General features: G+C 32.3%; 1 protein-coding gene across 1 annotated transcript; it reads left to right on the top strand.

The window, feature by feature from the left end:
* The first annotated feature begins 286 nt into the window (after positions 1-286).
* LOC139902452 (uncharacterized) lies at positions 287-1860 on the top strand. Its single transcript, XM_071885076.1, has 2 exons — positions 287-678; positions 1003-1860. Exons 1-2 carry the CDS (start codon positions 287-289, stop codon positions 1772-1774), a joined length of 1164 nt encoding a protein of 387 aa, XP_071741177.1. The 3' UTR covers positions 1775-1860.
* The last annotated feature ends 14823 nt before the right edge of the window (positions 1861-16683 follow it).

Raw genomic sequence — 16683 nt, 5'->3', positions numbered from 1 at the left:
ACAAGAAAAATTGTATAGGGGATGAACACAAAATCTGAGCAAACCACAGGGACTGTTGGCGTAATTATGTCTTCCTTATACTTTTGTTCCAATAAATAATCGCAAGAATAAGAATTGTCCCCTTCATATCATACTCCCTCCCTTTATTCACGCCGCATTCACTTCACTCTCTAAACTCAACTCTTCCATTCTTCTTCTTCTTCAACTTGCTCATAATTTCCACCATTAACATTAAATATCCTTCCTTTGATCATATTAATTAAACTCAACCCAACCCAACTCAAACATGACATCAAATGAGCTGTGTTTACCCACCACTTGCAACTTCAAAAACACCAACTCATTAATCCCAAAATTCATCGTCTCTAATCTATCCTGCATTTGTTCCTTCATATTTTCCCACCCTATTTACTTCTTATATTTCATATTCTTCTCTCCTTATTTGTTTAAGTTTGTATTCTTCATTTCTCCTTTGTTTTTCACTACAACTCTTCTCCTTTTGTGCATTGTTGCCACTACTTTACCTCAACCGAAATTCGGGTTTATTCAAACCGTCTTGGACAAACTTCGATCAAAAGTGAATGATGTCGATGAAGAGGCCGGTGATGCTGAGTTTCGTGATTTTGAAGATCTTGAAATTTACAAGATCGTGTTCAATGATTCACAATTAATTAACATGTAAGGTTCACGATGTCCTTGTGAAATTATCTTTCTAAATAAAACACATTATTATCATCGATCACATACAAGTGGTTGTTGATAATTTGTTGGCTGAATACATAATATAAATATCAAGTTGTTAATTTTATAAAATTATTTTTAGTATAAGGTTGGCGTTAACACGCATAAATGTGTTATATATATGTTACATTATTATATTTAGGGTGTGTTATTTAATTATAATACTTTTATGCGTCTAACTTTATTATATGGTACATAAATATAAATTATACCGAGTATGCTTTATGGTACGTTATTAATGTCACTTATTTCCCTTTGTAGATCTACCACTGATAAGAACAACAGTAATGACAAAAGCAATGATCGACTCAAACAAGTGTTAGTAATGGATAATACGGTTGCAGTTAGAGTCTTAGAAAAATCGGAGGAGGAGAGAAGTTTGGAGAAACTATTTGAACAATTGGACCGATTCGAGGACTCAAACACGACGTTTGAGATGCAGGGGATCGAAAAAAGACTAGATCATGAGAAAATGGAAGACGAATTACGTAAATTGGAGCCAATTGTGTCGAAAAAACTCAATTTATCATGTGAAGATCAGAAAACTATTGATACAAAGATGAATTCATGGCGATCGGATTCTTCGAGTAGCTTTGGGAGCTACGGATCAATGAGAAAAGAAAAAGAATGGAAACGGACGTTAGCATGTAAGTTATTTGAAGAACGACATAATTCAGAAGGAGGTGAAGAAGGTATGGATTCGTTATGGGAGGCGTACGAAGAAGATAATTCGAGTAGGAAATTAAATAATAAAAAGGAAACGATGAACGATAATAAGAAGGCGATGATCAAGAACAAGAACAAGAAGAAGAGCGAATTTAAGTACTTTTTTGAAGGTGATGATGTGGATGAAGATGATGATGAAAAAGAGTTCATGAGTAATGGTCAATTGTGTTGTTTGAAGGTATTGAAGTTATCAACAGGAAAGATGAATTTGGGGATGGGGAAACCAAATCTTGTGAAGATATCTAAAGCTATTAAAGGGTTTGGTTGGTTACATCATGTTGGTAGTAAACATGGTAAAAAAGTTTAGTATCTACTCCGTATTAGATTGTTTATATAAATTTTACTGTTTTACTGTTTTTTTTCTTTGTTCTAGTATCTTTTTAAAAGGTTTTTATAAATCGGAATACTAGTATCTACCAAGGAACATGAAATGACGGAGGTTTATGTACACTACCAATAACGTTGTTTCCAAAATGTATTTCAGTTATTGAAAATTATCATGAGATGGAGGAAGTATCTAAAAGATGTACACGCTGGGAGTAACAATTTCCAATGATGAAATATAAAGTAACTAATAGTAACATGAAGTATTCCATATTTGCAAATTATGACTATTTTGTTCATTTTAGTTTTATTTGGATGCTATTTTTGTTACTAAACTTTTTTTTTACTAGGCTATATTTACATAATAAGGTCAAATCTATTGTATTTTTGGTAAACGATATATATAGATCGGATCCGATGTTATTTATTGTCTCCGTATAGCTGCTTTTGGAGACTATGATTGCGGTGATAGAAGAGTTGTCTTACCTAAATGGACAAAACATACATATATTATCAACAAAATATGGGTATGACTTAGGCATGCTTTGTAAGAAACAAATATCATTGGATAAGCAACTTGAGTTAGAAAGTTTAGTTTGGGATAGCCTATTATTGATAAGGTCCAAGTTCAAATATCATTATAAAAATATCTTGGATGATGTTCGAGCATATATTTTTCGAGGATAACATATCCACATGCAACAATATGAGACGATTTTTTTAGGCGTCATCGTCGTTAACGTCCAGTCCAGTTACTGTGATAACTCGTACCCGAGATGATGATCTCAGAAGGGTGGCTAACGAATTGCCGCCACCCGATGTTGATCGACGGCAAAAGGGAGAAAAACCCTACGAGATCCGTAGGTAAAAACCTTAGTGTTCCGATCGTAGAGACGATCATGGAGGAAGGTGATAATTCGGCGATAGAAGCCTTACGCGTTGCCGTGAGTTGTATGCAATGGGAATGTGAACTTGATGTAGGTTTGACCCCAAATTTATATATGGGATCTAGGGTTTAGATGACTTGTGGGCTAAGTCAATCATGTGGGCCCTAATTGGGTAACCTCATCGTTATCAAGCCCCCAAGTTCGGTGTGATATTTTTGTCAAGTATCGTATCGAACTTCTCATTACGATGTGGAAAACAAGTTCACATGAGCATGCGCAAACAATTGTGCGTAAACTCGCGGACAGATCCGCGCAAAACCGCAAGCAGACTATGCGCGTAGAAACCACGTGGACTACCATGCGTAAAACTGCATGAAGTGTGTGCGTAAAAACGTGTGTAAAAAACCGCACGAACGATTATGTGTTAAACACATGAAACTGCGCGTAAAACTGCGGGCAACTGTGCGGAGAGCGCGTGTAACTTGGACAAGAGATCGCTCGAACAGTTGCGCAAGCGCGCGAACATCTGCGCGAAAGATTCCTTGTACATAAACCACATATAATGAATTAAAAAGCTCGATAAGAAAAAAACATTCAATACCCGTCTTATTGCGAAAGTACAAGACGTTATGTTACATCTCTCAATAAAAGCACCATTTGTTCAAAACCTAGTGTTCCGATCCTAGAGACGATCATGGAGGAAGGTGATAATTCGGTGATGCAAGCCTTGCACGTTGCCGTGAGTCTTATGCATTGGGAATGTGAACTTGATGTAAGTTTGGCTCCATATTTGTAGAGGGGATCATGAGAATTAGGATTTAGATGACTTGTGGGCTAAGTCAATCATATGAGCCTAATTGAGTAAACCCATCATTATCAGAAACAATAACGAAATAACTCAAGTTTGCCTCATGCATTAGAATATATAAGTACCCTCACTACGGTTAGTCTGAACTAAGGAAAATTAATCTGTTAAACAGAAAAAGTTTACAACAAGAATAAACTCAATCAGATGAACATGAGGTATGAAATAAAATAAAAAAGTTGAGTAACAAAAATACTATCCATATAAAATCAAAATGAACAAAAGCATTATAGTGGTTTTCTATTCATTTCTTACTAACCAAAATTAGTCAATTAAAAGAACACGGAGTATACATTACTCTTTTTCATCTACATCTTCTACACAAATGTCTTCTAAAAGTTTTAGAAATGTGGATTGGTGGCTTGAGAATCTATAATCGGATTGATACTAGAGTCATGTAAATACTTTCTTAATAGAGTATTTCAACCCACTTGGTCACGGTTATCACGAAATCCCTATTAGGATAAGACTAGTACGAACAATCATCTTGACCAGAAGATAATTGTTACTTGCAATAATAGAAAGTATAATCTGATAGTTTGAGAGTTGAAATGTAACAACCTGACTTCGTTATCTCAAAAACAAACTAAAAAAAAAATTTGATGCAGTACATCTGGACGGCGTCCAGCATTCTGGACGGCGTCCAGCTCTGAAGGCCAGGACGGCGTCCAGCCTTTTGGGACGGCGTCCCAATGAACTACCAGAGACTGATCCCCGTACTCAACTTACGTGAGCGGAAAACCCGCTTCCCGACACTTTCAAGCTAAAACCTTTTCACAACATGTTATAATAAGTTAAACTAAGAGATTTCCACCATAAGCCAAGTTTTACAACATCGGGCTCACATCGACCGTTTTACGAGTTTCGTTCAAAAATACAAGTTCGACCATAAGAGTTTAAATTCCAAACGACACCTAGAGCATGGTGTTTGGGGTTAAACTACCCACATATTGGCCAAAATTCAAAAGCTAACACATCCAAAAGCGTCCCCTATCATAACAAGCGGGATCTCTAATCCAACCGAACGCCCTTACCCTTGTCGACGCCCGAGCCTATAAAAAGGTAAACAACGAGAGGGTAAGCAAAGCTCAGTGAATGCAATAATTGTGACGACCCGAAAATTTTCGACAAAATTTAAACTTGATCTTAATAAGAGATCGACACGATAAGCAAAGTCTGTTAGATTGGATCTCAAAACTTTTGAACTGTTACATATATTCAATTGACCTTCGACTGTTCTCGATGATTCACGAACAATCATGTGTAGAAAAATGTATATATGTAATATATATATATATATATATATATATATATATATATATATATATATATATATATATATATATATATATATATATATATATATATATATATATATATATATATATAAATGAAAATATAAATATTAAATATATATATATATATATATATATATATATATATATAATATTTTAAATTTATATGTGATTTTTATTACTAATATATTGTTATATATATTGTATAAATATACAGTAAATATTACATAAATAATAAATTGTATTATTATTAGTTTAATTATAGTTGATATATTATCATTACATTAATTATCAGTATTAGTATTATTAGTATCATTAAAATATTAATATGAAATCTGTTACAATATTTTAGTATTATTATTATTATTATTATTATTATTATTATTATTATTATTATTATTATTATTATTATTATTATTATTATTATTATTATTATTATTATTATTATTATCATTATTGTTATTGTTATTAACAATATTATCATATTATTATTATCTTTATCAATATCATTATTATTACTAATATCATATATTATTCTTGTAGTTATTATTAATAGAAAATAATACAATATATTATTATTGTCATTTATAATATAAATATTATCGTCTTTATGGTTACTAATATCATTATTTTTCTTGTAATGATATAACTATTATTATTAATGTAATTATTAGTTGTTAATATTAATTTTAATTATATAAATTATATTAAATTGAATAATAGTACAAGTTTGTTACATACACCTATCAACTGTATATTGATGGTGTTATTGTCTCCAAATCTTGTTACCAAAAATCCAATGCTATCACAAATACAATCAAGTTGTTAGCAATCAACATCTATTTCAATTTTTTATTTCTTTTCCTCTTCTCTCCTTTTGTCTACTATCTCTGGACGAATGAACCTCTCTCATATCTCAATTATATACCTATACATTTACATTTACACAAGAGTTATATATAAATGGATATAGAAACCACAACCCTTCTTGATACTTCCTCTTCGTGTTCTTACTCGACGAAACAAACCCATTGAATCATCCCATACCATCATCACAGTAATTGCTTGGCTACTATTGAACGACTGCTGCAGGCCACTTCTATTCAGTCCCAAAACAACCATCTGCAAACCGAGTAAGCTGTTACAATACTTCTGTTTCAATTAAAAACTACTGCTGAATTACCTTTGGTGTCATGATTTTCTGTTAACGAACATCAGCTTATACAACTGCATTATTTTTTTTTCTTTATCAGCGAAATCACTATGAAGACCATTCGGAAACCACCGCTTCTTCATCATCAATTATCATCCTCACCACATCAAGAAAAAAACAACCTATAAAAACTACTGTTATGACACTGCAAATTAAAAACCTGCTAAAACTGCCATTATACTCCCTGGTTGATCACAAAAATATATGACCTACAACCTATGATACTAATTAGTCGTTTCTAAGAACCACCATGAACACCACTAACATCATCACTATTGTCTCGGTTATTTGTGATTAATGCAGTTAATAATCAAAACCACAAGCAAACCGTTAACAATAATCGATTATCACTAAACCCTTCAAGAAAACCATATATTACAGTTGGTTTCGATCCAATTAAAAATACAGATTTTATATATAAATTGATGAAAAACTAAGAAAAATATCAATGAACCAATTACCTATTTAAACAATTGATGAGTATTGTGTAATCAATTGATCGATTGCTGAACCAAAAATCCCATGAACCATCGCGATATTCCTTTCTGTGTTGAATATGCTATCTTTGTTCTGTATCAAGTCCACCTCAAACCTAAACACTGCCCTTAATCACTATCATTTATATCGATCATCATTAACAAAAAAATTAACAAGAACCATCATAAAGATCCATACCCGATCACTGTTCTGTTTCGATCTTCAACCAAAAACCGAACATCATTCCCATTGAACTTTTACTTACTGCTCATCTTGATTCTAATTGTATGAAGAATAATCGAGACCATTGTTGTTACCCTAAATCAAAATCCACCAAGAACACCATTTATTACTAAATACGTTTGATCTAATTAAAAAGTACAGAATAGATATATAGAGAGACGAATAAATTAAGATAATATCAATTAATTGATTACTTACCTGATCACTTGATGCACTGATTTCTTAATCCATTGATGATGATGACAATTAACGATGATGATAAAAGACTGATGAGGACAATGAACGATGATGAAGATAAATCGATGTACTACTAATCATTGATCGATTTTCCTTTTTGATTAACGAATTGAAGATCACTTTAACCATGATTTTTCTCCTGCGAGTTGTTGATGCTATCTTCGATCTGTTTGAGCCGCCTTTAGACGCAGACCCTTCTTTATTAGGTAGTTTTTTTTATTTATTAAATTTTATTATTATTATTATTATTATTATTATTATTATTATTATTATTATTATTATTATTATTATTATTATTATTATTATGAATATTATGGATATTAAGATTTTAATAATTGTATGATTATACAAATAAAAATTATAATTAAGATAATGATTTAAATGAATTATTAAGTATCATTATTATTATTATTATTATTAATATTGTTAGTAATATTATCATTAATAATATTATTAGCTTTATCATTTAGATTATTATTATCATTTTTATGGTTATTAATATTAAAGTCACTAAATCATATATTATTTATATAAAGAAATATAGATATTACATATATCATAATTTCCTTAAAAATATATATTATTATATTTTTAATATAGATTACGACAAACATTAATCTATAATAATAACTAAAACTTAAATATAATAAATGATAAATTATAAGATATAATAGTTAAAATACATTAATAAGTATTAATATTAAAATATGCTTTTAAAAGTTAATAAATGATATTAATAGATACATATCAAGTATAGGATTTCTATAACTATTTTATAACTATAACTATTAATATATATATATATATATATATATATATATATATATATATATATATATATATATATATATATATATATATATAATACTTGATTTATTACCAATTTTATGTTTATAATATTATTTGGTATATTAAACTGATATAGGTTCGTGAATCCAAGGCCAACCCTGCATTGTTCAGTATCGTCTTATGAATATTTTTACTACAAAATATTGTAGAGTGAGTTTCATTTGCTCACTTTTTAAATGCTTTTGCAATATATATTTTTGGGACTGAGAATACATGCGCTGCTTTTATAAATGTTTTATGAAATAAACACAAGTAATCGAAACTACATTCTATGGTTGGATTATCGAATCGAATATCACCCCTTTTAGCTTGGTAGCCTAAGAATTAGGGAACAGACACCTTAATTAACGCGAATCCTAAAGGTAGATCTACAGGCCCTGACTCCCCCATACTGGAAAATGGTATGCTTTAGTACTTCGAGTTATTAATACAGATGGATTTCTGTTTTAGGGATATTCTATATGCATTATGTTAATGTCGGTTACCAGGTGTTTAATCCATATGAATGATTTTTAAACACTTGCGAGTGTATGATTATTGAATAAAGGAAATCTTGTGGTCTATTATATTATTGAAAATGATTGTTTATGATAAACTAATGAACTCACCAACCTTTTGGTTGACACTTGAAAGCATGTTTATTCTCAGGTATGAAAGAAATCTTCCGCTGTGCATTTTCTCATTTTAAAGATATTACTTGGAGTCATTCATGGCATATTTCAAAAGACGTTGCATTCGAGTCGTTGAGTTCATCAAGATTATTATTAAGTCAATTATAGTTGGACATATTATGAAATAGTATGCATGCCGTCAACTTTCGATGTAATGAAAGTTTGTCTTTTAAAAACGAATGCAATGTTTGTAAAATGTATCATATAGAGGTCAAGTACCTCGCGATATAACCAAATGTAATGTATTAATCCAGATGGATTAGGACGGGTCATTAAAGTTGGCATCAGAGCTGGTATAACGCCGTCCATGTGTGGCGGGTTAGTCGTAAAGGAGGTTCTCACAGTGTGACCTGTGGCAAAGCATTGGCTCTTAATCCTTGCGATCCCTTACGAGGGTTGGCAGTAGCCGAGAGGCAGGCCCTAAAATCAGTATCCGAGGTACACTCAGTGGTCACCAGGCGGTTAGCTGGGAAGGCACTGGGTGGGACGGTGGTTGTCCCCAACTGTATTAAAGTTGGTATCAGAGCGGTGGTCTTAGCGAACCAGGTCTTGCATTAGCGTATCTAACTGATAGTTGTTTAGATGCATTAGTGAGTCTGGACTTCGACCGTGTCTGCATGTCAAAAGTTTTGCTTATCCTTTCGTGTCGAAAATCATCTACTTATCATCCTTAAGAAATTACCTGCTTATCATTCCTAGTCTAGACACATCTTACTGCATTGATTGCATGAATAGTGTATAGACAAATCCATATCTTAGCGTATCTATTACTGTAGACTTTATCTGACACGTTTCCTTAATTTCCTCTGTAATCTACGGGATCTTCTGTACTATATTAGATATTCTATATAATTAGAATATTATCTGATAACCGAAAATCATTTCATATCAAAAATCCTCTAACTGATCATAAGAGATGGATCCTACACCTAGCTTGGATTCCATTAGTTCCGGAAGCAATTTCAAGATGCGCATTGAAGTAGACTCCGAAGTCAATGAACCCGAAGTGTCTCCACTATTTAGCTATTTTCCTTTCTGGAGGAGATGGGGGTGGGTCCGAGACTTACTCACTCGATGGAGAAATGAAGAAGGCGAGCCCTACCGCAAACCAAACTTACCTCCTAACATCGGAGAAAATGATGCACTCACAGGTGAACCTATGCGCAACACTGTATTCACCCTTCTTGCTAAAGTTTTCCACCTCGAAGGTCGCATTACTGCAATCTCCGAAAATATTCAACCTCTACTTTCGAATACCAATCGAAGGGCAATATTAGAAGAAGTTAGGGAACTTCGAATTGATAATCAAGATCTATCGAATCAGATGAGTGGATGGATAGAAATGATAGAGGGTAGGATAGAAACCCTGACAAGAATGGTGCGTGATTTATAAGCTATACTTGGTACACCCACATCATCACCAACCTCAGCACCAACAACACTTCCAGCACCGACAGCAACAGTACCACCAGCAGCAGAACCAGCAGCATAACCAGTACCAACAACAACAACATCATCACACGTCTCAACCTCGCAATCTATACCTCAAGCATAATGATGTGCGCATAGGTGTATATGAAATAGCTTTATTTTTACAACGAAATACTATTAAATACGGTACAATTTTACACAAGATATTTATTTATTTATAGAATGGATATACTTAAACCTTGCTACAACACTTATAGGCAGTGTACCTAATCGTACAGTAGTGTAGTTTTTAGTAAGTCCGGTTCGTTCCACAGGGAAAAATCTTTAAACAAAGCTTAACGCTATATTAGTTTTACTTTATAAAAATACAAATATATATATAAATAATATTATTATTATGAAGGGGGTTTTTACCATTTAATGACCGATTTGTCGATTTTTAAAACTTTAGTCGCAGTTAAAACCTAATGTAAAATATTAAAAATAAATACAACTTAATTTAAAGCGTAAAGTAAATAACGATAATGAAATTGCGATAAATAAAAGTGCGATAAAATAAACTTGCGATAATTAAAAAGTATGATAATTAAAAATGCAATTAAATACAATAACAATAAATAAAAGTGAAATAATTAAAAGTGCAATTAAATATAAAATAAAGGGAATTAAATATGAAATAAAATAATTATGCTTATTTAAACTTCCGTAATCATGATGTTTGACGTGTTAATTTTAGTTTTATGCCCATGGGTTAATTGTCCTTTGTCCTGGATTATTTAATATGTCCGTCTGGTTTTGTCCATAACAGTCCATCAGTCATAAATATAAAGTGCGAGTGTCCTCGTCAAATTATCCTTATACCCGAAGTCAAATATTCCAACTAATTGGGGACTTAAACTGTAACAAGGTTTTATTACTTTGTTTAATAATTACACCAGGATATCGACTGCGTGTAACCCAAGGTTTTAATACTTTGTTATCAATTATGCCAAGTGTCCTTGTACATAATTTCACCCCTGTTTTAATAATTCTAGTGGCTATTAATCCATTCCCGTGTCCGGTTAAATGAACTATTATTCGTACATATAAATTCCCATCCCATCGTGTCCGATCGAGTGTATATGGTTATTTATAGGGACGTCCAATTGTAAATCTTTATATTAAAATTAACAAACTATCATTTAGTTAAACAAATATAAAGCCCATTAATAGCCCATATTCAAATTTCCACAAGTGTCGTTCTTTTGTCCAAATCCCAATTATGGTACAAAGCCCAATTACCCAATTTTAGTATTTAGCCCAACATCATGATTACTTCGATTTAAATAAGCATAATAATAACTTAGCTACGAGACATTAAATTAAAAAGGTTGAACATAACTTACAATGATTAAAAATAGCGTAACGTTACACGGACAGAATTTCGACTTACACCCTTACAACATTCGCTAACATACCCTTATTATTAGGATTTAAAATTAAAATTAAAATATAAATATATATATATATACGTTTACATATAGATAGAGAGATTGATGGATGATACGTTCAGAATGCGCGAGCTTTTATAGGTATTTTTAGAATTTGGGGCTCCGCGAGTCGCGGTATTTTTGCCCTTCAAACTCCGCAAGTCGCGGAGTTTGCTTTTACAGCTCATCCCTTTTTGGATCTTCTTTGCCGACAGTTTTAATATATAAATATAATATATATATATATAATTTATATAATTAATTATATATTATATTATATTTATATACATAGTTAACTTGTAATTTTTAGTCCGTTGCGTCGAGCGTTGAGAGTTGACTCTGGTCCCGGTTCCGGATTTTCGAACGTCCTTGCGTACAATTTAATATCTTGTACTTTGCGTTTTGAATCTTGTACTCTTGTAATTCTGAGACGTTTCTTATCAATAATTGGAACCTCTTTGATTGTATTTTGTACTTTTGAGCTTTTTGGTCGTTTGCGTCTTCAATTCGTCGAATCTGTCTTTTGTATTCACCTTTTATTATTTAACCGAATATCACTTGTAAATAGGACAATTGCAACTAAAAGCTTGTCTTTCTTGAGGAATAATGCTATGAAATATATGTTCGTTTTTAGCATTATCAAATATTCCCACACTTGAGCGTTGCTTGTCCTCAAGCAATATAGTCTTGAAATATACTAGAATCACTTCTTTATTCTTCACACTTTGTACATCAGTGATTTCTATACGGCGGTATAAACAATGGTAGTAACGATGTGGTTTACAGTCCCACATGACTATAAAAATTTAGATCCATTAAGGAAATTGGATCTTTATGAAAACATTTGATCTTTTTGAAAATTCAATCTAGTTTTTTACCCTAGATAAGTTTTCCGGAATAACCCTTCACCGGTGTTTGTAAAATATTTTTGTGGGTTTGGTGGGTTTCAAATTTGAAATTTTTAGCTTAAAACTTGTGGTTTTGTGTCACCCACTTGCTAACCTTGTATTGGGAAAGCAACACGTCCAGTATACTTGCTCCGTATATTACCTTTCGGTAAACTACCGTCCAGTTGTAAAGGAAAGTGTTGAACAAGCAACTGTTAAGGCAATGTCCCCTGACATTCTTTTAATTATGGTCTATAACGTGTCAGACGCAATTATTATCCTTTGTAGGAGCAATAGTAAAGCTTACCCTTATAATTTTTCGGTCTGGCACAAGGTCCTGTCTTTGACCATGTTATGCAACCACCGTTCTTACGGTTGACACCCGATTTGGTTCAGGTGACCTAATGAATTCCAGGTGAATTCCTAGGATTTTACGTTCAAAGGTAATGAACGCATTGAAAATGGGTTTTCAGAAAACAAATCGGTTTGTAATTTTGATCAAAATATTTTCTCGTTCAAGCTCGAGTTTAGATATCATCGAATTCCATGAGTTTGTAATTCTCAATCTTTAAGGTCAATCTCTAGGATTGAGTAATATCAGTCTGAAAAGCTGATTTTTGATCTTTAAGGAGATTATCCTTTATGGGGATCTGATTCATTAGTCTTATCAAGCTAATTTGCACGGCGCCCCCCATTGTACGAGATAAATCCTTCTTATGGTTAGGATAAATTTGACCACTTGGCGACCCTGTTTGATGCTGAGGTCCGTGGATTTCCTGCTGATTTTAGTGATGACTTTTCTAAATTTTTCATCAACCTACAGCTGGTCTGAACGACAACTTCTTGACCTAAATCAAGAAGCGCGTGTCTTTTTCGGAAGACTTTACTTCCTTTAAATGATGGAATTGATTCATCGTGTAGATCCATCTCTTCTTTTCTTTTATCGGGTAAAACAGTTAATTATCGTCCAAAACAAAAGTATTTTCAATTATTTGTACAAAAATATGTGATATATGTTTTGAATAACTTGGTAAAAATTTCCCACACTTGGCTTTTATTTTCCTTTCTTTGCCTTTTTATTTTCCTCTATTCCATTCTTAAATAAATTCTAACATTTTGGGTTGTTTCTCAATTTATGTCCTTTCCGAGGTAACGACAATTTCGGTATTAACACCTAGTTTTCATCGTTCATAAATATATATAAACATGATTTTAAATTCATTTAGTTTGAAAATTTTGAAAAATTTTACTAGAAGTGGGTAGTCAGTATATAAGACTAGGGCTGTTCTTTGTTATCAGAGAGCACTAGATTGTAATACAACTACTGATTTACTAGTATTTTTAATGGTAACCAAGTGTTTAAATTAAAAAATTTTAAAATTCTGAAAGAATTTAACCCCTTCCCACACTTAAGATCTTGCAATGCCCTCATTTGCAAGAAATTAGTAACAATTTAAATTATTGAGGGTGATTAGCGTAGAAAAATGATTAAATTTTACCAAAGTTTCCAAACATATTGTTGTTTGTGCTGAATGGTAAATGGTGCATATCATTTGTTCATTCCTTCTTGTTGTTACATCACATTTATTTTTCATCTTGTCGTCAAAATTAGTTGCTTTTGCTGAACTTAATGCCAGTCTTTGAAAATGCGTTGTTTTACCCTGTTGTGTACATAAGATAAACTGCAAACATATACATATTTTTGAAGTTTGGTATATTACCCCACATTCAAAAATTATTAAAATCTAATAATAAAAGTTAGAAAATTATAAAAACTATTACAATATCAACATAAGTGCTAAATATAGTAACAATACAAAAATAAAATAAATAAAACTAAATAAACTAGGGTTGTTACTGATACCAGTAGGGGTTCCATGCATAACCGTATGTGTTATAAAATGCTTCAGCTGGGTTATAAGTAGGATACGGTGGTTGGATTTCTATAGACCAGGGAGGAAATATGGGCTTTGGAGTAGGAATATAGTTTCTACCTACATGTTGGCAATGAGCTATGATGTGGTTTTGATGAACTTGCCAATCTTCAAATGCTTGATGTCTAGCATTTTCATATTCTTGTGAAGCTATAAACCTTTGCATTTCTGTCATTTCATTTCCCCCTCCCACATTACCTGGCTATTGATTTCTCTCAACCTGTGGATGTCTTCCATTATATGGTACGGCGGCGTTATTTCGCGTCTTCAAAACCTTAGCACCATGATATATATTTAAACCAATTGTATCGTGGGGTTCTGGTTCTTCGATTAATAATCCCCCCCGACTTATATCCACATCGAGATACTCAGCAATTAATGTAATAAATATACCACCTCCTATTATACTGTGCGGTCTCATCCCCCTAACCATAGCCGATAAATAATAACCCACACAATAAGGTATACTTACAGCGCTTTGTGGGTCTCGAATACACATGTGGTAAAATAAATCTTGCTCATTTATCTTTTCCTTATTTTTACCTCGCTGTGTAATCGAGTTCGCTAGAAACCTATGGATTACTCTTAATTCAGCTCTATCAATATCAAGATAAGAGTAATTTCCCCCTTTAAATCGGTGATGGCTAGTCATTTGACTCCATACACCATGCGTATCAAAATTTTCATCAATCTTCCTACCATTTAATATCAACCCTTGACAATCGGCAGATGCTAGCTCCTCAGGCGTATATATACGTAAGGCCTGAGCCATGTCTAGTAGAGACATGTGGCGTATCGAACCTCCTAACAAAAATCTAATAAAAGTTCGATCGGTTAAAGTAGCTACCCGATCATTTATTTCTATACTACACAATAGTTCTTCACACCATACTTTATATATAGGTCTACGCATGTTGAATAATCGTACCCAATCATTAAAAGTAGAATTACCATACCTCTGTGTAAGTAATTCTCTAATCCGTTCGCCCAATCCTACAGCTTCTAACGGTTCCCATTCTATTACCCTAGGTACTTCAACAGCTTTAGAATGAAGAGTGTGCAAGCCCCTTTGGTATTTTGGATAATCTATCCAACGTCTGTCTAATCTCAAGTTCGGGTGCAAATCTTCCACGTGCATATCTGAAAATGTCATAACTGGATGAGGTATATCTTGTTTGTAATAGTTATCAACATCCTATTGTTCCGCATTCTCAGGAGGAGCAATGCGAGCTTGGAATGAAGATTCACCCCTTTCAGTCTGCAAAACACATCAAACACAATTTTTGTGCATCCAAATATGCATTAGTGTCAGCAAAATCATCAATCAAAATAATTACAATGACATGTTCAATTTATATCAAACTTATGCTCATTTTCATATTTTTATCAAATCTACACTTTTTCAAATAAACATATACGAAAATGTTCGCCAAGTTCATAAGCATTCAAATAACATGTCAAAATAATCATTATTAGCAATTAAACAAGTTTCAAATGGCATTATCTCTCAAAAATCAAGTTCATGAATTTTAGACATGAAAAAGTCCACTTTAATTCTCAAAAATCATGTTTAGGCTCAAAGTTTGGATCATTTAACTACCTAAACATGTTGCACTACTTAATTTAGCAATAATTCATGACAAAAATCGGCCATAACCTGTTTATATCAAAAAGCCCCAAATTGCTCAAGAACACAAACCCTAGATTACTCAAAATTTGAAGTTTAAGGCTTCTAATCATGTTAAATAGCATCAATCTAGGTTATACAAGCATAATACATAAACAATTTAAGTATAATTACAATAAAAAGCATCAAAATCGAATTGGGTATAAAATTATTCAAAAACACTAATACTTCGGATTAAATGGGTGTTTTGATGAAGAAATTACCGTTTTCCTTGAGTAATTCCTTGATAGCATCCTTCTCAACATGATTTTGTGAAAGATTTGATGAAAAATGGCCAAAAATTCGATTTTGTGTGTGTTTTGTGTGTTTATTTTCGCAGAAAAATGGGATATGGTGAAGAAACTGGTCTGTTCGATCCAGTTATATTTTTTTTCTAGAATTTAGGTCCTCCGCGAGTCGCGGTATATAGACCTTACAAACTCCGTGAGTCGCGGTTTTTTTTTTTATATATATATAAAAATCTTATACTAATTAAAACAATTATTTTAATTAAATTTAAAATTTCGTTTCCCTTGTTATTTAGGACGAGGTTGTTTCGGAACGATGTCCTAGTCCGTCCCTCGATAAAATTTTAAAATTTGTCAATTTAAAGCGCGGTTTTAAAAGCAAAGATTTTTTTTGGTTTTTTTAATATTTTTGGCATACTTTAATTCAATAAGATTAAAAATAATGATAATAAAAGTTCTCGTCTCTCCCTCGGGTAAAGCAATTTCGGTTCAACGACCTAGTATTCAACTCACAACGAAT

The sequence above is a fragment of the Rutidosis leptorrhynchoides genome, chromosome 3 (genome assembly GCF_046630445.1).
Source record: "Rutidosis leptorrhynchoides isolate AG116_Rl617_1_P2 chromosome 3, CSIRO_AGI_Rlap_v1, whole genome shotgun sequence".
Taxonomy (NCBI): domain Eukaryota; kingdom Viridiplantae; phylum Streptophyta; class Magnoliopsida; order Asterales; family Asteraceae; genus Rutidosis; species Rutidosis leptorrhynchoides.
This window is presented reverse-complemented; position numbering and strand designations above follow the sequence as displayed.

Excerpts from the sequence above, each read along its gene's own strand:
- LOC139902452 (XM_071885076.1), top strand. The coding sequence starts at position 287 with ATGACATCAAATGAGCTGTGTTTACCCACCACTTGCAACTTCAAAAAC. Across the intron at positions 679-1,002 it reads GATTCACAATTAATTAACAT|ATCTACCACTGATAAGAACA; the intron begins GTAAGGTTCACG and ends TTCCCTTTGTAG.